This window comes from Phalacrocorax carbo, chromosome 21 (assembly GCF_963921805.1).
Source record: "Phalacrocorax carbo chromosome 21, bPhaCar2.1, whole genome shotgun sequence".
In the NCBI taxonomy this organism is placed as follows: Eukaryota; Metazoa; Chordata; class Aves; order Suliformes; family Phalacrocoracidae; genus Phalacrocorax; species Phalacrocorax carbo.
The window spans coordinates 6,144,529-6,166,811 of record NC_087533.1 but is presented as its reverse complement, the minus strand read 5'-3'; the positions used below and the strand labels follow the sequence as shown (position 1 = coordinate 6,166,811).

Below are 22,283 nucleotides of genomic sequence, written 5' to 3'. Positions count from 1 at the left end.
TCAGCTTGCATCCTGATTTGTTTGTGTACAGGTATAATAGTTTTGTTGCTTCCAAGTTCTGAATAGGAACATTCTACTTGTTACTTGTGCTGTTAAGTACATAATGCAAAAGGAAGTGCCTAAAATTATTTTATTGATGATCCAATAAATTCACTGTAGATGGCAAAAATTTGAGTTGATAGGTTTAAGTTCTTAACTTTGAGAATATGTGATCTTGCTACTAAAAAAATAGAGAACTTGTGGCTTAGAAGGAAGAAAAATCAGATGTTTAGACGTATGCCAAGTGGAAGACAGGTTGAGGTTGTCTAATAACACTCTAATCTAATTGATAGTATTGCCGTGGATGTGTTGCTACTTATAAACAAACAAACAAAACCCAGAGAAATTATTGTGAAGAATCTAGTTTTGCTATAAGATTCATCTAATAGAAGGTAGAAGCAAAGCTGAAGCATAACTGGGGACACAAGTTCTTGTGAGCTAAACTTCTACCGAGTTCTCTTATGTATTTTGTTACAGCTTATTTCCCATTCTTGCATGGAAGAATTCCTTTGCATTTATTCTTCCTTGATGGTTGTCATTATCTGTAAAAGCTATTGTTCCTCTTAGCCCTTGTACGTATTCAAGGAGGAAGAAAAGGAGATTCTTCTAGCACTGTTGCCTTCAAAAGATTTTTAGCCTGGGAGTGCTTACTGGCGTCAGTGATATCTGTTGCAGTGGAACTTCCTCTGTGGCCATATTTGTCCTGAATATATGGTTCAGAGTGAAAAGGCACTTTTGAAGCCAAAATCAGGGCAGCTAGACACAAAGTTCTGCCTATGGGCACATCCAGAGTCTGAAATGTGGCAGGAAGTACTAGACACGTGGTAAATTGCATCCTTCCCACTTAGTAACTTTGTATTGAACTGTCTTGAGGTTTGTTTTTGAAAATGCGCTTGGGGCGAAATGCAGCCTCGTGAAATATAATCATACGTATGTTGGGAGTTCTGTCAGTCCACATGCAGTGGACATTTAGTCCATAAACTTGATTCTTGGTGACTGCGCTCTTTGTCTGGACTTGAGCAACGAAGGCGATTTGTTGAGAGAGGATGTTTCAGTGTATTGTGTTTGTATGTAACACTGAATTGTGTTTAAGTAACCGATTACTACTTGGTATTTTTAAGTTTTCAGAATAGTATTTTCTTCATTAACTGTAGGTGGTGCGTTTGTGTCAGAACCCAAAACTGGCGTTGAAGAACAGCCCACCCTATATCCTAGATCTGCTGCCTGATACCTACCAGCATCTACGAACCATCCTATCACGCTATGAGGGGAAGATGGAGACCCTAGGAGAAAATGAGTATTTCCGCGTGTTCATGGAGAACTTGATGAAGAAAACCAAGCAGACCATCAGCCTTTTCAAGGAAGGGAAAGAGCGGATGTATGAGGAGAACTCTCAGCCTAGGTAATGGGAAGAAATGGTTTCAAATATTCATTATATAAATCTGCTGTAGTGAACAAGAGCTTGTACAAATGTCTACTGGTTGATCTGTTGTCTGTACAGGAAAACAGACTTCGAGGACATGTAAGTCTGTGTATTTTTAAGTGAACTCTACTTGGGTATATTGAAATCTGAGAGCAGAGTAAGTGTTCACAGCCTGTATAGCCTTAGTTGTGTAGTTCAGGTATGCTAGGTTAATGTAAAGAATAAAGTCTGCTGTGAGAAGGTATTGTAGTCCTTTGCATTCTCACACAGAAAATGCCTCGTGAGAGAGGATAAGCTTCAGAATGCCATTTCTGGCAATTTTAGGAAACAGTAGAATGTTTTGTGTTACATAGCAAAACAGCCATCCAGACTAAAACTTGTTGTAATTGGTTTTTAGGTTTTACAGAACTTTTCCTTTTCCTGGAAACAGAAACTGTCCAGTATTTCCAGAGGTGGGGGTTGAAGTAACCTTGTTTTGGGGAATAAAATGTCTTACTAAAACACCATAACTTTCATACATTGGAAACTTCAAATCTAAGGTAGATTGGTGTGCCACACTTGTGACCACCTCTTTCTTTTTTTTTTTTAGAAGGCATAGCTGAGATCAAGGGCATCTTCAAGGTGAACAGCACTTACTAAAAAGGATAGGTGGAGGTAGAAATTGCAGTTATATCTGAATATAAGGCTCTCTTGAACAAAGTAGCATGAATTTTATGAGTACTATACTTGAAAAGGTGCTTCTTTCCTTCATCCAGGTTTAAGTAAAGGACAGCTAAGGTGATTTAAGAGTAGACTAAAGTTCTGGAAAAGGTTAGTCTTTCATATTTGTCTGACTGTTGGCAGCAGGTCTAATGGACAGAGATATACAAAGCATACATCTGTAACTTTAAACTCATTTCAGGATTTTGGAGTAGGTGCTGAATTTATAAAAAAAAGTGGAAAAAAGTGAAAACCACCCAGAGGCTGAACATAGTGACACTGGGGAGAATGTGGTTAATGCCCTGGCAACTACTTGCTTGAAGTACTTTGGGGAAGGGGTGGTGGGAGAAGTGCTGGTACACATTTCTGGTATAATATTGACTGTATGTAGCATATTCTATAATATTGAACTTTAACAAAAGACTATGATAGTGGTGCCAGAAGGTATTGTTAATGCTGTTTTATTTTTCACCTACAGTCTTGAAGAATGAATTAAGAAATGAAAGTTTCTTTCTGGATTGTCATTTAGCATAGTTTCTTTGTGAGATAAGACTTAGGCTTAGAGTTTGTTTGAGACAGGGTTTGGGGTTTATGAATACGGCATCTTCATGTGGTATACTTGCTCCTTTAAAAGGTTTGTTATCTGTATGAGGCTTTCAGGAATTGGGTTCAATGTAATGTGTGAACTCAAAAGTTAGATTTAATATTATCTGCTTGTCCCCTGGCTTTGGGAGGATGTGGTTAATATAGGCACAATTGGCTTATTGCAGGTGAGAAGTGGGCTTTGGGAGATGCTGCTAGCTGGAACTTCTGAAAAGTGTTATAGAAGATAATGGATGTAACAAATATGGGGAGAAGAGAGTTCATTAACCTGGATTGTTTTGTGGATGAGGTGATGTTTAATGGAAAATGGCCCTTTTTTTTTTTTGCCTTCACTCAGATCGAAATGAGCCACAGTATGTAAAGCACTTTTTACTGTGAATAAATTGATTAAACTGATAAAAATTAACCTCTGGGTCTTCTGCTGGAACTGGTCATTTTCTTACATCATCCTTTGAGATATTAACAACATAGATTATCATTCAAGACTGAGTGATTTTTACAGTGCAGTGGGTTGCTCTTATTTTAAGTAGCATTTATCTTGAAAATGGTTTTGTGTGTTGCACCCATGTAATAGTTGATTTTATTTTCTAGAACAGTTGACTGTTGCCTCCAGAAGTAGGCTAAAAGAGTACGTGAAACCCTTTAGAATTTCTGTGATACTTGTTCTCATTAACTGTGTGTATTGTGATCTGTCCATCATAAATATGGAACATGTGATGAGTAAATGATAGCTGTTTCAATCATAAGTCAAACACCCCTCCTCCATTCCCTTGTTTTTTTCAGAGAGAAGCAGAGAGAAATAATTCCAGAGAGCTAATCCTCTTAGTCAGTTTGTAGTCGAACTAATTGACAAAAGGGCGGGGTGAAATCCAAATTGATAGATGTGAACTTCAGAAACAGAATTCCAGTAGAGGCTTGCTTTCTCACAGAGGTGATGGGAGTCTTTGGGGAATCGCTAATTGTACCATTTATGAATAAACAGCTTATCAGGCAAGCAACTGTGGTGAGACTTGTAAACATAAGCGTAAAAGCAGAATTGCATCCTGGCTACTGTCATTAAATCTTCCTTTGCTTTTCACTCAGCCCAGGAAGCAACAGTTATTGTTTAATCACAAAGGGGAAATACCACCCTGTTTTCCTGGTACTGGTGACGAGCAGGGTAACTTTCTCAATTCTCTCAACATAGAAAAGGAAGAGGTTTGAGTAGTCAGGGCATATGACTCTTCTACCAGTTCAAGAGATACCTGCGCAAAGAATGGCACTTTGGGTTCAGCTGGGAGTTCTGTTAAATGTCGCGCTTCAAGTGTCTGACTTAGTGGTTGTGTTAGCTTTTGGAACCTGATGACTTTTAAGTGCTATTTGTTTCATCTGAAATTTAGTTAAATGAATTTTTGCTATAGAGGCACCTTTAGATTTAGAATATATCTAGTCATTTAAGGTTAATAAATTTAGGAGATTTTTCTCACCTTGTTAGGGAGTTGAAGAAAACATGCTTTTAAAAATCTAATCTGGTGTACTGAATAATCATTTTGTCTTGACTTTTTCTGACTTCTTTTCCCTGTTGTCCTTGAAGCTTCTTTCTTCCTGTCTTCCAGATTTAGCATTCATTTTGTTTCCTGTTGTGTGTGCTCTTACTTTCCTCCCCCAAATGTCTCTTGGTGTAGAGCAAATACACTGTTTTGATATTTGCATAACTAGTGTGAAAGCTGTGCAGGTGTTTGCTACTAGCAAACAGACCAGTAATTAGAAATGCCTGAAGCCTCTCTTAGATTGTAGGATTAGAATTCTCTTGGTCACTTGAGCATCTCTTTATTATTTCTAAATTGCTCTAACTTTGCTCCTCTCAAACTTTTTAGAGGTTCTTCGGTGTGTTCGTCCAAGGCAGACTAAGGCTGGAGCACATATGCAGAGAGCACCCACCATGTCTTGTAGCTTTTGCTGCTTTGAGAATTTGTAATAGCTGCAAGATGTGTGTCATCTAGCGTTGAGTGGTTTGGTACAGTGTGTTATGTGTTTATAGTAGACTCTGTGGGAGTATAATATGGATGCTATTTGGTGTTAGCTATAAGGCAGGCAGTTTAAAATCCAGTAGTACAAAATGAGATTGCAGTTGCATATTGAACATTTAAAGGTGTGTTTGCAAAGAGGACACATGCTTTGATGTATTCTCTGCCTTTCAAACTACAGTCGAGGAGCAGAGGTGCTGAGAACAGGGTTATAAAAGGCTTGTGTTAACACTCGCTGTGCTTGCGGATGTGGGTGAGTGTTCCTTCAGTTTTAAACTAGTTGCAGTCATAGAGCTGCTAAAAGTGAATGCAGCACTCCTATGTCATAATTTAACCGTTAGTGTGCTGAAAGCATCCTGCTGTTGTGGCTAACACGACAGTTAGGATGATGTCCGATGCTATGAGCACTCAATGGCTTCCTTTCTTAGGACTGTAACGGCTGTTTTGTCTTTAATACTGTGGTTTTGATGTATAGTCGTTTAGAGGAAATTTTCACTCTTGCATAAACTCATACTGCGATTTTTGTGAAGAGAACTCACTTTATTAAGAGAGCTTTAAAGATGCTGTTCAAATTCTGCTTTAGCTCACTTCCATATCTGTTCAAAAATGAATGCTTTTGAGCATGCTTTTAAACCTATGTATGCACTTCCTGACTAATAAGTACATGCACTGACTTCTAGTTACTGGTAAAAACTGAATTGTAGCAAGTAGATCAGATTCAGCTGGGTGACTTCCGAGTAGGTTTTCTAGTGGGTTTTCTAGCAGAGATAATATATTGCTCCTCTTGATTTTTGAAAGCTTAGGAGATTATTTGGGTTGTCCTTGCTAATAGGTGGGTTGGTCACTTAAAAGAAATTAGGAATTTAGGGATCTAGTAAAATAAAATGGTAAGATCTGCAGGCTTTGATATTGGAAGCAAATAGTATTTCAGGAGTTAATCATCTTGGGTATTTTGTCATAGGCTTGCAGTAAGCTAAAGGTAAGTCATTCAGTAATTGGCTGGCTGCGCTGCAGTAATTAGCAGGTATTCCTGAGGCTGTATACATTTCCAAAGCTGTTGATACCTATTCTTTATAGCTCCATAGTACTTTCTAGTGCAAAAGGTATTTTGAGACTTGTCACTGCAAGTGTTTTAAAAAGAAAACAAAAATCCACTCGGAGGTGAAGTTTGTAGGCTATATAGCTGAAACGTGCAATAAAAGAAATTCTGTAGAGGGTACTTAGCAGGTTTGTATGCAAAGGAGAAAGGTACACCTGTTTAGCACGGAGTAGCTTGCTGTGCTGCCTACAGTGGTAAATGTGTGACTTCTCTGACTCTGTAAATATTGTTAATTTCTTGAGTTTACTTTTTACCTAGTGGTTAAACATACATAATTTTTTTCCTGCAGTGTGATGGTTCAATTGACTGATAGTGTCATAAATGCTAATGCCACAACTACTCTGAACATGCTGAATTTGCCTAAGCTCTTGATTAGAGTTTAATCTAGACGCTCAGTGGTTATGTTGGGATATTTTTTCTATTGCAGAAAGCTTTCACCTCTCCAGACCCCTTACCTGCAACAGAGGAGCTGTCATTCATCACCTTTACCCACTACATAAATTACTCATTGCAGCAGCTTTTTTGCAGTTGTGTAAATAGATTATACTTCACATGGCAGTACAGAAAAAGAGCTTGCTGATTAGTAGACAGGGATAGGAATTGTCTGCTACTTCAGAAAGGAAGAATTAGGCTGAAGAGTCTGTTTTTCACCAACGAATCAAATTTACTGCTTATTTTAAAACAGTCTATTATGAGGGGGAAATTCAGAAGATTTTTTTTCTTAATAAAATCAGACCACTGCAAATGTTTCCGTGAGAGAATGCAGTTATAGACGCTGGAGGTGAAAGGCTGAGAAGAAATTACTCGGGATGTAGACTAAAGGGTTAGGAAATAGCACACGTTCAGCTTGCATACTTTGGAAAACAAACTGTTAACAAACCCAGTTAGCAAATTAACATATCTGTAGAGGAGAAAATGGGCTTAGGCAGGGAATATCATAAACCCTATCCATATAACGTGGAGTTGCAAAAAAAATTTGGGAAACTAGTCCGTATTTAACTGTTTTGCTGACAATAGCCTTGTGGCATGCTGGCTCAGCAGGATTTCATATTCTTCTCTAGCTCCAATATGAAGACTTAATAATTTACACAAGAAAAAGCTACCAATATTTAATGTCTACTGGAAATGACCATGTATATCTCTAAAAGGGAAGGAAATGCATGAAGAACGACTTGGGGAAAAAAATTTTTGATTTTAAAGAAGGAAAAGTTGGAAAACACTTGTGCCAAGCCATGAACCAAAAAACCCTCTGGGGGGAGGGGGGAGGTGTTAGTGCTATAATCTAATATTTTAGAGTTCTTGCACACACTCCTGTCCAGTAAGAGATAGTATAAAATTTGGAACTCAAATGGTGCATGGTGTTTGCAAGTCCTCCTTCTGTTACTTCCTTCTAATACAGCTAAGACTTTTTTTTAACAAAACCCACTAGTGTGAAGTCTACATCTGCATTTAAATTAGAACATCTTAAAGAAAAGAACAGGCTCCAAAGCTGCCCACAAGAAAGGCTTCCTTGCCAGGCTCCAGCATATGAACACTAACTAACTGCTTATTACTCAAGAAGAAATTCATTATCATTTAAATGTTGTTGGAGAGAGCAATGTGAATTATTTCTTTTTAATTTGGCTTTAAATTGCTAGTTTAGGTGATAGTTGTGGAACTTCAGTAACAGCATAATTGGCATAAGCTTGCAATTATTTTAGCTCTCTTTCCATCAAAAATTGGACAACTGTCTTGAAAATCAATTTATGGGCAAATGTAAGCTTTCAGATTATTGCATAATAAGGAAGTAAGATTTTTATTCTTTGCTCTTGGAGCCTATAAAATTGGAGAGTTTTATGGCAGACTAACTCTGTGAACTTGATGTTGTAGATGGAAGTGCAAGCATGTTACTTGGTTTATAGAATTATAATTTGAAATGTGGATACATTTCTCGATGTTGGCAACAATGTGTTACTGCTACTTGGCAACCATATCGTGTTTCTTGGGTGCTTGGCTTGCATACTAAGGGCCATGTTTTGGATTTTTGTTGATTCAAATCTGCAGTCATGGCCCTTTCAGCCAGAAACCAGATTGTGTTTTGGTGCATGAAAGCTTTTCTGAACCATAAGATAGTGTTGAAAAAACCTTGGCTTGCTAGAAGGTACTGAACAAAGGTAGGCCAGCTGCTTCCCAACAGTTTGAAGCAAATACTTTCTGTGGTGTTAGTTTGTGAACTTGCTGGCTTTGCCCTGCTTCCATCCCTGGAAGGTTGATCAGAAGGCACTCGGTTATCTGCCACCCACAGCTGGCTCAGGTAATGTGACTTGCTGACTGCTATCCTGTAGAAAGGACTGTAAAATCACTGTAGAGGGTAAATTGGTTATGGTAAGGGAGTATGGTGTGAGGGGAAAAATGGAGATCTGTTTCCAAATCACTCAGCAGGACATCTAAGGGCTGGGTAAGCACTGATATTAGCTGCAATCATAGACCCCGAAGCTTGTGCATGCTAGAGTTGTGTGTTGTTCTGGAGTACGTATGTTGCAAAAGATCTTGGGTTTAATATTTTGACAGGATGCAAGTTGGAAATGAAGTGATAGAGCTTACAGATCCTTCTGTGAAGGAATCCCCCAGTGGTGTCGTCTTACCCAAGACAGTTTTGAGGTGGCTGAAGATCAAGCATGAAATGTGGAGTCTTCCTTGATTTGGAAACAGAACTTTTGTGCTATGTGTTTCCCTTTAACTGTAGCTAGTAGCCCCTAAAATATAAATTGTGACTTCAGTGCAGAGAGACCAAATATAAATATAATAAATAGTGGGATTCTGAGCATTAAGTTTTGCTCAGCAGGCCCTTGAATCTGGTAACAGAATTACTCTGTTACCTAGGTGAGAGGTTATCCTTTATCTTGTCAATCTGCTGAGTATATATTGTGCTATTTAAAGACCATTAATCATATCAAATGAATTATCTCTAAAGTGCTTTCTATAATAATTAAATCCAGAAAAAGTGGATTTTTACCCTCTTAACATTGAAAGAAATCTAGCTTGTTTAAAAACATAATGCTAGCATTTGTGCCTAGAATAACTCATCCAGATCCTTCAAAGGTTGGTAGGTTGGTGTTTCTGGTCAGCACACTGGACTATGGTGTCCCTTCTGCTTCAGATCAGTCACATCCATTTGCATAATGCTATGAATATGCCAAAGTTTCATGGTCATTTGTGGCCTGCAGTATATTTTGCATGACACTTTAAACTGATTGGCACGCTCTACTTACAAAACGCAATGTTTTTAAATATATGTCTCTGTATATATAGTTAGTTGAAAAGTGCCAGGATTCAGAAGACTGTAAGGAAACATGTACGTTTTTGTAATATTTTTTCCTGTAATATATAAAGCACTGATAAAGGAATTAGCCTATGGAATTTCTTGCTTCTTTACAGCTACTCTTGGCACTGTTTAAAAAAAATTAGACTAGAAAGAAATACTTTTTGTGGAGAATGCCGTTCACTAGCTAATGATAGCATTTTTGGCTGTAGACATAATTAATTGGTAAAAAAGTGGGGGAGGGAGTAGAGGGGAAGCTTTACAGCAGTCACAACTGTTGTTACACAGATTTGTTTCAGATATTAAACAGGGTAAGAGTCTAATGTAGTGGTTGCAGTAATTTCTGATTTGTCTTTGGGGGGGCCAGCTCAGGTGCAATGTCCTACAAATGTAGTAGTTGAGCTTCCAGCTGCAGTTAGAAGCGTGTTCTGTGCTGGAGCTGACATCCTTAGCCAGGCATGCTGACACCCGTGGCACCCACTGATGCAGAGCAGCTTGTCTGCAGAGGAAATAACAGTGCTACCCTGCATTCAGGTTATTCAGGCCTGCTGTTGAGAGTACTTAATGGAACTGGGATTAGACCAAGAATGGACAGAAATATCTAGTCCTGTGGTTTATGTGTTCCCATTCCCATTTCACTGTTTTAGTAAGTGAAGTCTTGAAGTTGCAAAATTAACCAGCTAGTTTTATAGTTCTACAAAGAATGAAACAGTGAAGCCTGTAGTTCTTTAAATGGAAAAGTACTTTTGGAGACGAACCTCGTATTAACAAGAGGCGATAAACATTATCATTATGTTATGCCTTTTGTTTCCTTTTTCTAAGAGGGTGCCAGGATGAGCTAGTATATAAAATCATTGTAGGATTAGCTGATGCTGTGAAATTCTGTAGTACAAGCAATTAATTTGTTGATTCTAAAACATCTGTTTTTCTGCTAGTCTGCTATATTAATTGTCCTGTGGAAATACTGTGAATGTTACAGAGCAGTGGCCCAGCTTAACTTTTTAAGGTAATGTCTGTTGAGCCAGAAATAGTTAAATGGAATTTCATTCACTTCCTGTGTTGCAAGTTTTGTTGAAAGTAGTTCCGCTGTTTCTATTTTTAAAACTGATTACTCTGTATAGAGGACTCTGAAGTTATCTCGGAGTTATAAAAGACATCTTGGGATCACCTCAAGCATTTCCACTTACTGCGTATGTGCTGAGGCTAGAGTCTTATGTTGACATGAAGAGCATGCAGAAAACTTCTTGCTGGTATGGTAGCAGGCTATAAGATATGGTTCTCTCTGGAACTAGGTGCAGCCACCTATCTGTTGAAATTGAGTCTAACTACTCATGTCTGAGGCATAGTTCGTAACATCTGAAAAGCATGTGTTATATGATAACCTCACACCTTAGATTTCTGAAAGGTGCATTGTACTGGTTGGAGACTGGTTAAAAGAGCTGATAATTTTTTTTAGCTCTTAAATCATTGAAATATCAAATTGTAAGATGTAGTTACAGGAAGCAAACGTTTGGCTGTTTGCAGGTCCCAAGAACTGTGGTTTTTGTTTTTTCTGTTTAAGGGTTTTGTTTGGTTTTGTTTTTAGTTGCTTTTGGGGGGGGTTGGGTTTTTGTTTGGTTTTGTTTTTTCTTTCCTTATGTGCTAGAGCTTGCATTTACCTGGAGTAGAGCTAACCCTGTCACCTAAATATCATATGGTGGTGTATAATGCCAAAGGAATCCCAGGAGTGAGAGGGTAGGAAACTTGTGTTTCCTTAGTTGCAATTTCTTGCAGTAGTACTTAGAAAGTGGATAGTCTTCTGCAATAATGACCACGTGATAAGGAATTCGAAGTTCCCTAGCTGTAATTCTAGCTTCCAGCACTTTTTATTTCTGTCCTTCAGCTGCCTCACCTGTAAAATGAGGTAAAAGTATCTTTTTTTCTCAGAAAACTTAATATCATCTCTCGTTCAGAAGAATGTCTAAGTGCTGACGGAAGTCTTACCCATCAAATAGGGTTGTTGAAGCGTGATTTAGAGAAATCAAGCATTAATTGCTCAACTAGTGAAATAACTAGGGTGTGCTTGAAGCTCTGCTTGTCATAAACTTAAATGGAGAGCCACAGGAGACATAAGACTGCAATACCACAGAAGCCATTTTGGACTGAGTTTTTTTAAGTCATCAGTAGCAGTGAATAATAGTACAGTGACTAGAGTGTGTTTTCCCTCAGTTTAACTGAGCAATCATCTCATTTCCAAGTCACCAATATGTAGTTCTTTCATCAAATAAATGTAGAATTTCTGAAGAAAGGAGGTGGTGCACCTGTGTGGTCCTGGGTGAATGTGTTAATTCTGCAGTTCTGTGAGGACAGAAGCAATTAGAAACTGCATAATCTGTTCTAGGAGCCTCTGACTTTCAGTTGGTGAGTTTAGTGGTAAGGTGTCAGGCACTCCCACATACTCTGTAAATGCTTTTTCACTTAATTTTCCTTTTTTAAATATGCTCTGTGGTGGTTCCCCCAGTGCACTGAGACTGCATTTCTTGTTGTGAGCTGCCTCTTTGGGTCATGCCCCTTTACATGTCAACTTGACTGTTTAGAGAGAGCCTTCTCTTGAGTTTTGAATAGGATGGTTTTACAGGAACTTAAGTCCTCTAATTTCAATTAATTTTACCTTCTTCATTGTTGACATATAGTTTTCGCCAGTTTGATGCTGATTTTATGAAGTAGAGCATTTTCTCGAAAGGGTTTTGTGATGAAGTCAGTTGAGTCATGTTCAGCTTGATTTTGTTTTGGGGTCAAGGTGGAGTTGTTGCTGCGTTTGTCTCAGCTTCCTGTGAAGAATCATTAAATGCAGCCTGTTCTTAGAGAGGCTAAACATTATTTGTGGAAAACCCAGTGTTTGCAAATATAACTGAAGTCAGTGGGAGTGCAAATACAAAAATCCCTTTGAAGGTGCAGTCATAAGAAAGATGCACAACAACTTAAGTGAAGCATTTTGTAGTTAGTTTTCTTGTGTTACAACTCCTAATTTCTCTCTACAGTGGTCTTTGTAGCACGCTTTCAGCAGATGAACTTTACAGATGTGACGTTATGTTCATGTCAAACTATGGCATGTGAGCATAATATTGTGACTAAATTATCCAATGGAGCAGTCTCCTTGCTATGTGTGGGGAACAAAATTATAATATGTCAGTTGGTTAGCTGTGAAGTAGTTGAAAAAATATTGGAAGAAAATGAAGAAATTCTAGCTGGCAGTGGCAGAACCGGTAGTACTATACTAACATTCCCTTGAGGTTAGAAAGGCACTTTAGTTGCGAAGAACATTAGGTGCTCTATGACTTAAATTAATTTAACTAATTGTGTCGATGTGGCTGAAAGAGCTAATGCTCTGATTAAAACTATCCTCTGCTGTTAATGGTTTTGCAAGACTGAACTGATACAGTGGAAAAATGCTTTTGTCCAGCAAACACGAAACCGGAAAAGAAGAATCTGCCCTAGGCCTGGGGGAGGCAACAGCACCAGAAAACCCAGCTGGGGCCCGGCCCACGGAGGGGCTGCAGCAAAGAACTGCAGTGCAAATGGAAGTCCCTGCTCGACCTCTTGACTTCCGCTAAGATGTGTGGAGTAAAAACAGTCATGAAGCAGGAAGGAAGTAGCACAACCACAGCAGAGGGGGCACAGAGGAGGGAGGATGAAGGAACATGCCTGTTTAGCTTGCAGAGCTGCTGGCAGGCCTGGCCCAGCTTTGGGGAGCCGGCTGATCAATAAACACTGGGTAACTGAAGAAACAGTCTGGCTTCACGCTGCTGCTTGTTCCCAAAATGGTTGCTTGAGACCTGCATCTTCAGAGCCCCGTCAGTGTCAAGGCAGCGCAATTTTACAGGCTAGCAAAACTGTAGCTAAACAAGCTCTGTTAACCTGCTGTGTGCAGAAGGAATAATGCGTCCATACTTGAGCTGCAGATGTTTCATAAGAAAATACTTGGTTACTGTAAAGAGTGGAAAAATACTTGGCGTTCTAAGCTTTCACTTTTTATGAATGTGGGTGATACACTATTGAACAGTAATATAAGCTGAATATAGTGCATGTATGTGTGAAAACACTTGCAGGAACATGAAATCCTACCTCAACTGTAGCCGTTGCTGAGTCTCTGGACCTAACCACTGAACAGAAACATGCTGTAGCTTTTCATTTGAAGCTGGTACAGGTGTTGCCTTCAGCTCAGTTGCAAACAGTGAGGAGGGCCAACTGATGTGGCCTGCGGTCCCTGGGTAATGTTTTCAAAAGTGCTTATATGACAGGTGTTTAAATTCCACTGACTGTCAATGGGTTTTAGGTGCCTATGTCACTGATTCCCAAACTGCGGTTGGCATGCTTCTGATGCAACTCTTGGTAACAGTGCTTGTGTTCATTATTGTGTTTAGCTAAAAGTTTGAAAGAGGGCCATCATAGTCTATAAGAAATATGGAAGTTTGGAGGTCTGTGGCCAAAAATGTTTGGGAATCTGTGGTCTAAGTCACTTAAGTGTTCTTTGAAAATATTACCCTTTTTCTGGGAGAACTTTTCTGTTTAGTTGAAGCAGCAGAGATGAGGACAACTGCAGATGTTACTAAAAATAAAATACAGTCGTCATCACTAAATTTTGATATGCTAATAAAGTTCACTGTAATTGCAATCATTTATTTGGTCTGTATTAATTAGCAAATGTGTAACTTGGCTTGTTGAAATAAAGGAGTGCACTCTTGAAAGAAAAATGTGTCCTTTTAGCACAGGGTTGGTAACTAGTTGCTGTATGTGAAAGCTAGCTAGTAACAAAAAATAGTTTGCAATTTGCTGCTCTTATGTTCATTTCCTGTGTCTTTTTTTTTTCCTGTTATTTATCTAAGATACAGCTGAATATTTGTAAAAAAAACAAAGATACCTGAACATTTTCAATTCTTAAGGTTATCAGAAGTGTTTTTGGAAACAGTCACTCAATATGTGTTTGTGTAAAATCATTTGTTTATCCATCCTTAAGCCTGCGGAAGTTCTTACTTCTCTTGCTGAAGTGATGTGCTCAGCTGAGTGCAAGCGCTTCCTGAAACTCAGCTAAGGGAGAAGGCTCTTAGGCAGAAGTGATAAGCAACTGGACGCATGAATTTACTTTGTCTTCTTGCAGTGTTAACTCTTGCTTTAAGCCATGCACTTGTTCACTTAGTTTCTTGTTCAAGGGTCAGAAATGCATTAGTGTGCTTGCCTGGTCATACCCAAATTTTTATGCTGTGCTGGGCAGCAATAGGAGAGTATATGCCTGAAATTACGTTCCTTCTGCCTACCAAGTATTGCATACATTAGTTTCAAGCATGCCTAAACTTTTTTCACAAATAGGACAAGATTTTTCAAGTGTTAAGAGTGCTAGCACATGAGCGCTAGCTTGTGCTACATACCTGAACAGCTCTAGGATTGCTAATTTACTGCAAGTCACTTCATAATAAATTGCTGTGAGATGTCACTTTACCTGCTAAGATTTCACACAAATATTGCATGGTAACCCTTCAAGGAAATTATTCTGCATTTAATTCTTGCCAATGACTTCCATTTTAATAAAACCAAATAATTAGCAGTTTTTGCTCCAGCCTCCATTTTTATAAACTTTGTGAAAACAAACACCATCTCTTTTTCTGCTTGAGTTGTAGATGGATTAAATGACTCATAATAGCAGGGTGTTTGGTTTTTTCCCTTGCGCTGCCATAAACTGTCATCTCTTCTGTCATTTTATGGAAGTGAAGACTATCAGGAGATGACTTGGGGAAGAAGCTTTGCTGCTAGAACCTCTGATTTGCAATTTTTCTAGTGTTCTTCAGTCAAAGGCCTTGCAGGTTCATGGTGGGAACCTACCTTCTGCAGGGAGGAAGGGATCCTGGGGTGTGAATTTACAGTTAAATCGTCTTCTCTGTGGGATTAGCCAGTGTCTGTACATCAGAATCTGAGTCTTCCCTTGGTGAATGCAAAGTTTCTTATCTGCTGCTGGAAAGAGGAACATGCAACTTTGAATTACTTAACATTGCGGGGGGGTGGGGGGGGGGGGGGAGATGCACAAACAGATATTACTGATAAGCCTGGCTTTGTCCTGCTGCAGCTCCTTTGTGTATCCTTACATCTAGGTGCTGAGCCACTGATCTTCATAAATCTGGTTGTGATCACTTCTGTAAACCCTCTGAGCAGCCTTCATTGCTGAGACACAAGTTAAAATGTAGTTGAATAAATACGGGTAACAGAGAACTACTGTCAAAGATGATGTATAGTTTTGAGTCCTCTATACATTCTAGTCTGCCCAGACTGTATCGTAGTGTGGAGAAAGGGCTCATGTGTAGCTGAGAATATGGTAGAATATATGTCAAGCAAAGTAGATCACTTCTACTTGAGTTTAGACTCAGTGAAAGTATGACATGGAGCTGGAAAACCTAATCTCAAATGTCCAGGGTAATTTTTGCAGAAAGACTGGAAGCAGGTCTGCAAACAGGCAGATTAACAGGATCAAGTAGGAGTAGCATGTCTGGATCAAGCGGTATCTGAAAAACGTCCAAGATTAAGTAAATTGGAACCATTCCAACCAGAATACTAGAACTAGAAACTCGTGAAAGGCTGAAACCTGGGGGGGATGTTAGTTTTCTGCCAAACACAGCTGTCTTCGGGCAGATGGCACACTACAATAGTAGCATAATGAGTGAGAAAGCTTGGAAAACAAGGCATTAAGAAAATCCTATGTGACTGGAGATGCTTCAGTATTTTGCAGTCTACAAAATAACTTGTTGCTCAGTGTCATAACTGAGCCTGTGCAATGCCTTGGTGGTTGATGAAGTCTTCTGATCAGCTGCGGTCTGTTGGGCATAACACTATCCCACATGATACTAGTTCCTTCTTTTGCCTTCAAATGTGACGTGGGGGTGAAAAACAACCTCCAGCCTAGAAATATCCCTGTCTTTCTTTAGGAACTCCATTTTCCTAGCATCTAGAAAATGTAATGGAGTGGAAGAGAAGACAGTCATCCTTTATTTTGATAAAGAGATGAGAGAAAGGGGTGCCACTAGTGAATAGATCTTTTTTTCCCCCCCCCCCATCTATAAGTAGAAGATGACCTCTCTACTGTTTAATAGTGCTATTTTTTGACTCCTAAGTAGGAAAACTGTTATTTTGGTATTCCTGTACTGCTACAGGCAGGAATGCTTTGAGGTACTCAAGCTAGCTCTATTTCTGCATAGCACAATTATAACATAGAGTTTATATCCCTAATGTAGTTGATAAGATTACAAATAGGGAAGAAGCAGTCCTGGGCTGCAGTTTGTACTGCTGGGTTTGATGCCAATCCAATGCTAGTTTCTTGTGAAGCATGTAACCCAAAATGCTCCCAATGCTGCTGTGTCCTCTCTGCTAGGCAGTAGTCCTCCTGTCTTCTACTTCCGGAAATCTTTTGGATGTAGACTAAATCTGAAGCAGAGAATAATGTCTTTTCTCCAAATTTCACTCTCCAATTTAGAAAAGGGCATACTCTGACTCCTGCTACATGAATGTCATCAGGCAGAGAATGGGCTTGGGGTACCAATTTGTAAATCAAATTGGATAATTACTCAACACAATACAGTTGAGCCCTAACCATCAACCTTTTGTATGTAAGTTATTTACCATTTTAGAAAAAAACCTGCAGGTGTTTTGACCTTCCCCTGGGAGCTGGGCCTGTTATTATTGGTTAGACATTCTCTGAGCAAATCTACTATGTTGGGACCCTCTGGAGACTTGGAAAGACATTCAGCTTACAGGATCCAAGGCAGTAGTGGTTTTATGTGCTCTCATAGGGAATTTTCAGACTCAGGAGCAAAGGAGTCTGATGAGGTTTTGGCTCCAATTATGCTGTTACCTAATAGGTAAGGGGTGAATATCGGTTTTGAACATTTTCTGTGAATGTATTTCCTTGGGGGGGGGGTGGGGGTGTGGCCTTGGAAATTGCTTGCCCACTTCAAAGAGGTTATGTAAAGTTAGTCATTGTGGAAAATGTCTTGACAAACACAGGCGTGGCTGATAAATACCACGTGATAGATTTGTTCCAAATGCTGGGTAATTACTTGAAAGGCGGTCCCAAATGAGAAGAATTTTCTAGGCTGGGATACTTCTTTAATTGCAATAGGTACTATTTCTGTTTTGTTCAGGATGCTAAACCATGTCTGTCTTTTCTAACAGAAATGTTTCTTTTTGTGGTCCTCTATAGGCGTAACCTGACAAAGTTATCCCTGATCTTCAGCCATATGCTGGCAGAACTCAAAGGTATTTTCCCAAGTGGCCTTTTCCAGGGAGACACATTCCGGATCACCAAGGCAGATGCTGCAGAATTTTGGAGAAAAGCTTTTGGTGAAAAGTAAGTGTCTAACTGTGCTTAAAAATAGAGATGTGGGAACAAATTGCACTCTGCACCGTATATTTTTAAAAATTTTGTTTTGTGGTTCAGTAAGGTCTTTGTCAGGTTAAAATGAATGATGGGAGAGACCTACTGGTCATTTGGTCTGCTCTCTAGGTTGAGATACAGGATTGTTCCTGCATTATATTTTGCAGTTCTTCATCCTGTCTTGCTTTAAATGTGTCAAGTGATGGGTCTTTCCCCACTGCCGTAGGAGAGTCTTGTATTCTCACAGTTTCCCTCAATTATTAATCTTAAATTTTCCTCTCCTTAATTTAATTCCTTAACTTGTAAGCTCCACGAGCTATGCCAAATAATTTGCTTTCTTTTTCCAAAGGTTGCCATACTCCCAATATTAGTTGTCCTTTAGCTAAGCGATTATATTAAATTCTTTTAATCTTCTCTCCAATTAGTTTTTCCAATCACTTAGTCACCTTTATTCTGGCTTCTCTGAACTTTTGTGAGTTTGCATAATGGCTTTGCTAAGATAGAATGAAGGAGAAAGTGAAGTGCAATGTATATTTGTGTGTAAATTGTTGAAATGTAAGATTAAATTTTTGTATCTAATAAAGTGTTGACTAAATGAACTGTAGAGGTGTCCACAGCAACATCTGAGGATTAGTTGGGTACTGCTTTCTAACTAAGGTACTTCACATAAAGAGTTTAATTAGTAGCTGTCAAACAAAAAGCAATAATGTATTTACTCATGAATAACACTGTTGTCTGAAGCTAGGCATATTCTTCCTGTGTTTCTTTTCCACTCAATACTTTAAAAGGAGGAAAATATTCCTTTAAATAGGAGTCTCTGTTTTGGCTTCTGATTATCTTACTTGTCCAATTAATCTGTCTTTAGAGAATTGTTTGCACCTTTTTTTTTTTAACTGTCTAGACCTCTACTGAAAGACTACTGTTAACTCCTTCTCTACCAGCTGCAGCATTATGATATTCTTATCAAGTGATGGTAACGTATACAGCCCAGGGTACATACATACATTGACATGATAGGACTGCAGAAAAAGGGAAAGGAGAAAGCAGAGCTGGACTTCAGATTCCAAAATTTTGCATATGCAGAGAAAATTGTCTAAAGTTCATTTGGCTGCTAATTTCCTGCAGCACCAAGAAATCCTGTGCTTGCATAACATGAATAAATTTCTTGTGGATAGTTTTGATTTTCCTCTCTTCCATTATCATGAGGTGCATACTCACAAAAAAAAAGTGTAAGGCATGTATGTGGTGGTGGTCTTCAGACATATCACATTTACAGATGGCTTGGTTTTCCCCAGGACTATTGTTCCTTGGAAAAGCTTCCGTCAGGCCTTGCATGAAGTGCATCCGATCAGTTCAGGGCTGGAAGCCATGGCCCTGAAGTCAACAATTGACTTGACGTGCAATGACTACATTTCAGTATTTGAATTTGATATCTTCACACGACTTTTTCAGGTAAGAATTGAGGAGTGTGTATCACTTCAAATGTGTCTCAGTGCTTTAGGTTGGACTCTTCTCCCAGGACAAACTATACTTTACACACTAAAATTATATTATTTTTGCTGTAAGGGATTTGGTCGTCTTGCCCTTCATCCCCTAAAGCAGCTCTAGTAATACATAGGACCCGATATTGCAGTAAGATTGTGTGATACTTCTGGCTGGAGGAGAATTTTGTCTAAATACATACTGCAACTGGAAGGCACATTCAGTATCCTCCCATGAATCAGTCTTTCCCTTTCAAAGGTCACTTTCAGGCTGAAGTTCTGACACAACTTCTGTAAGCCTGGAAATGTGAATCTTAGTTTATCAGTCTGTCTTTCCTTGTCCTTTTCTTTCTTGTCAGATTTATTTTCCATGGGGGCGTTGTTCAGGATGGAGCACAAGCATGGAAATTTGGGCTTCCTAGTTTTTTAACTGACCCATCCAGGATATTGTGGACGTGTCTGTGTTCTGTGCATGAGAAATATCTATATTACTGAAGTGATATTAATAGTGGGTGAAATTCTAACCCACAGTCTTTAATAGTACTAAATTCAAAAACACAGCTTCTGCTGGTGCAATTGGATATTTACAAGAACAAACACTTACTTCTTTGGCTCTGACTTGCCTTTTCCCATGTGATAGGGTGGGTTGTAATTAAGATATGCCTAGATGAAAAATTCCCATGTTCGGTGTTGCAATGTAGCTGATCTCATTCCGTACTTTTTCCAGCTATAGTACATTCAGAGCAAGTTTAAGAATTGTTGCAATTTCCAAGAGGTGCAAAGTTCTTAGGGAGAGCTAATATCTTCTTTTAGACAAGTTGAGAAATTGGAAAAATTGAATGAGATTTAGACACACAAGCCCTTCTCAGGATCGAGAGCTTTCAAACGGTTTTTGACTTTTTGTGTATCATTTTAAGGAATATTTAACATGTATGTGCTGGTTGGTTTATTTATTCAAATCTTAGACTAGCCAGTAGTCCTTGGCACACCCCAGTGAGGTTAGGTAGTTAAGGAATAGTCAGAAGTATCTCACACACAGTGAAACCGAGACAGAGGGGAGGTCACTTTCCTGAGGCTGTAGAGGAAGTCGGTGTTAGAGATCAGACTAGTCATGGTTTCTGGTCCTGTGCATAATCTTATTAAACTCCTGTCTTTATTTCTGTCTCAGGAATGAGTCATTTTCTCTGCAGAAGCAGCACAAATTGGTAGCTATTTTTGAGCTGTCTCTTTGTGACCTCAGTGACTTCTCCATTGGCATTTATTAAAGAAGTTTTGATTAAGGTCTTTCTTAGGTGATGTTTTTATCACCAACAAGAGAGAAACTCAAATGCTAAGCCTGCTGCATGAGAATGTAGGTTTTAGTTCTTATTCTGGATTTATGGTGGGATAACAAACCTGCTTCTTTAACTGAAGAATTCATCCCTTTGATTAAGGAATATTATATGTGTTGAAACCTTTTAGAAGTGCATGGTTAATATCATTCTTTGTTGTTTCTATAGCCATGGTCCTCTTTGCTCAGGAACTGGAATAGCCTAGCGGTGACTCATCCTGGTTATATGGCATTCCTAACGTATGATGAGGTGAAAGCCCGGCTTCAGAAATTCATTCACAAACCTGGCAGGTTAGTGCTTGGCAGCAGTGACTTTTTTGATTTTTCTTGCTAACATTGCTGATTACTGCACTGAGGAGATTGGTTTTATTTTGTCTTTGTCCTCCTTCCTCAGAAATTTAAACTGTGAAAAACTGTAGCTTGCCCTGTATTTGGAGACTATCCTCCCTGTGGTGACTTACAGCCTGCCTACCCCCACAATTGTCACAACAACTCACTCAGGCATGAGTAAAACACCAAGGCAGATGTTGCCAGAGTGAGCCTAAATGGTGGGCTGTTCAGGACCATGAATAAGGGATTGTACCTGTAGGTCCCGTACCTTTCTGGTGTATATGCATAAAACCAGGAGAGCTGGGTGGATTGCACCCTCCCAGAAGCAGTGTGTACATTTGAAGCCAGCTTCCCAGCTTCAGACAAGGCGGCTGAGCAGTGTTTGAGCTGGCAGAAGCAGCATGGTAGGCAGAGCAGGCTGCAAGGTAACGCTGCAGGCTGGGCAGACTTCAGAGGCTGTGGAGGGGAACACATGCTTCGGGGGGGTTGCGGACCTGAACAGTTTTGGGCCACCCTACCTGTGTAGAACTTAGCTCAATGCAACAGGGCTAACAGATTTCTCTTAATGCATGAAGGACCAAGTGTTCATTTCTGGAGGCTGTTACTGTACTGTTAGTTCCGTGCTGGTTTTAAAAATGGAAACCTTGTGTCGTCTTTGTTGGTTTTGTTTTTTGTTACATTTTTTTTTAAGTTAGTTTGAAAGAAATTATTTTAAGGATGATAACTTTTCTTGCTCTGGGTTCTGTGTTTAATTTCACCTGGATGCCAGCGCTTGGATGCTTTTTTCACTTTGTATCAGATTGCAGGGTTCTCGTTTGATCTGCCTGGGGATAAATTGAGGAAAGCTGGTAAAAATCATCAAGTTATTCCTACTAGTTTTTATTTGCTGTCTGGAGATAGCCAGGCAAAGGCTGCCTACCTGACATTTAATCCTTCCTGTCTGTTCCAGTCCAAACTGAAGTTTCTTTTCCTTTGTGTTTTTTAAAGTTATATTTTCCGATTGAGTTGTACACGACTTGGTCAGTGGGCCATTGGCTATGTCACTGCAGATGGGAACATTCTTCAGACAATCCCCCACAACAAACCTCTTTTTCAAGCACTGATTGATGGCTTCAGGGAAGGCTTGTAAGTAACTTGATAAAAATTAAGTTTTTTGCCCTTTTGCCCTTTTTTACTGTGAGTTTGTTTTACAAATCTTAATCCTGTGGTGAGGTCTTAAAGTCAGTTGAATGGTAAAATGTACCCTTTGGGTTCGTCACACATTATATACTTCACAGGAGAGGCAGCATGTTGCAGAGGTCAAGTAATCACTATTGACATTGCTGAACCCCTTCTGGACATCTCTCAGCTCTTCCTTTTATTTAGACCTTGATTCAGCAAAACAGTTCGATCACATGAACAGTCCCATTGATATCAGTGGAATAATTCATATACGTAACTGTTTTGGCACTTGAGAATACTCAGACAGCTATCTTTCGCACCGGAGAGCTGTACTGTCCTAGGCAGATAAGTGTGTGTCAGTGTTTCCTTTGTCATAGATTCTTTTACAGTTGAGTCCTTAATTTGAGCCACTGCAA

At 39.2% G+C, this 22,283-nt stretch overlaps 1 protein-coding gene across 3 annotated transcripts in view; it reads left to right on the top strand.

Annotated features, from left to right (window-relative positions):
* Positions 1-22,283, top strand: part of CBL (Cbl proto-oncogene) — a 569,152-nt gene that overhangs the window by 6,908 nt on the left and 539,961 nt on the right. For 2 of the 3 annotated variants that reach the window (XR_010375982.1, XM_064471090.1), the window contains exons 2-6: positions 1,194-1,441; positions 17,392-17,538; positions 18,861-19,017; positions 20,546-20,667; positions 21,694-21,831. Coding sequence is in view for 2 of the 3 variants with exons in the window: in XM_064471090.1 (XP_064327160.1) it covers positions 1,194-1,441; positions 17,392-17,538; positions 18,861-19,017; positions 20,546-20,667; positions 21,694-21,831 (812 nt within the window). In the remaining variant the exon portion in view is untranslated. The remainder of the gene's footprint in view (positions 1-1,193; positions 1,442-17,391; positions 17,539-18,860; positions 19,018-20,545; positions 20,668-21,693; positions 21,832-22,283) is intronic. The other variant, XM_064471091.1, reaches the window with a different exon arrangement.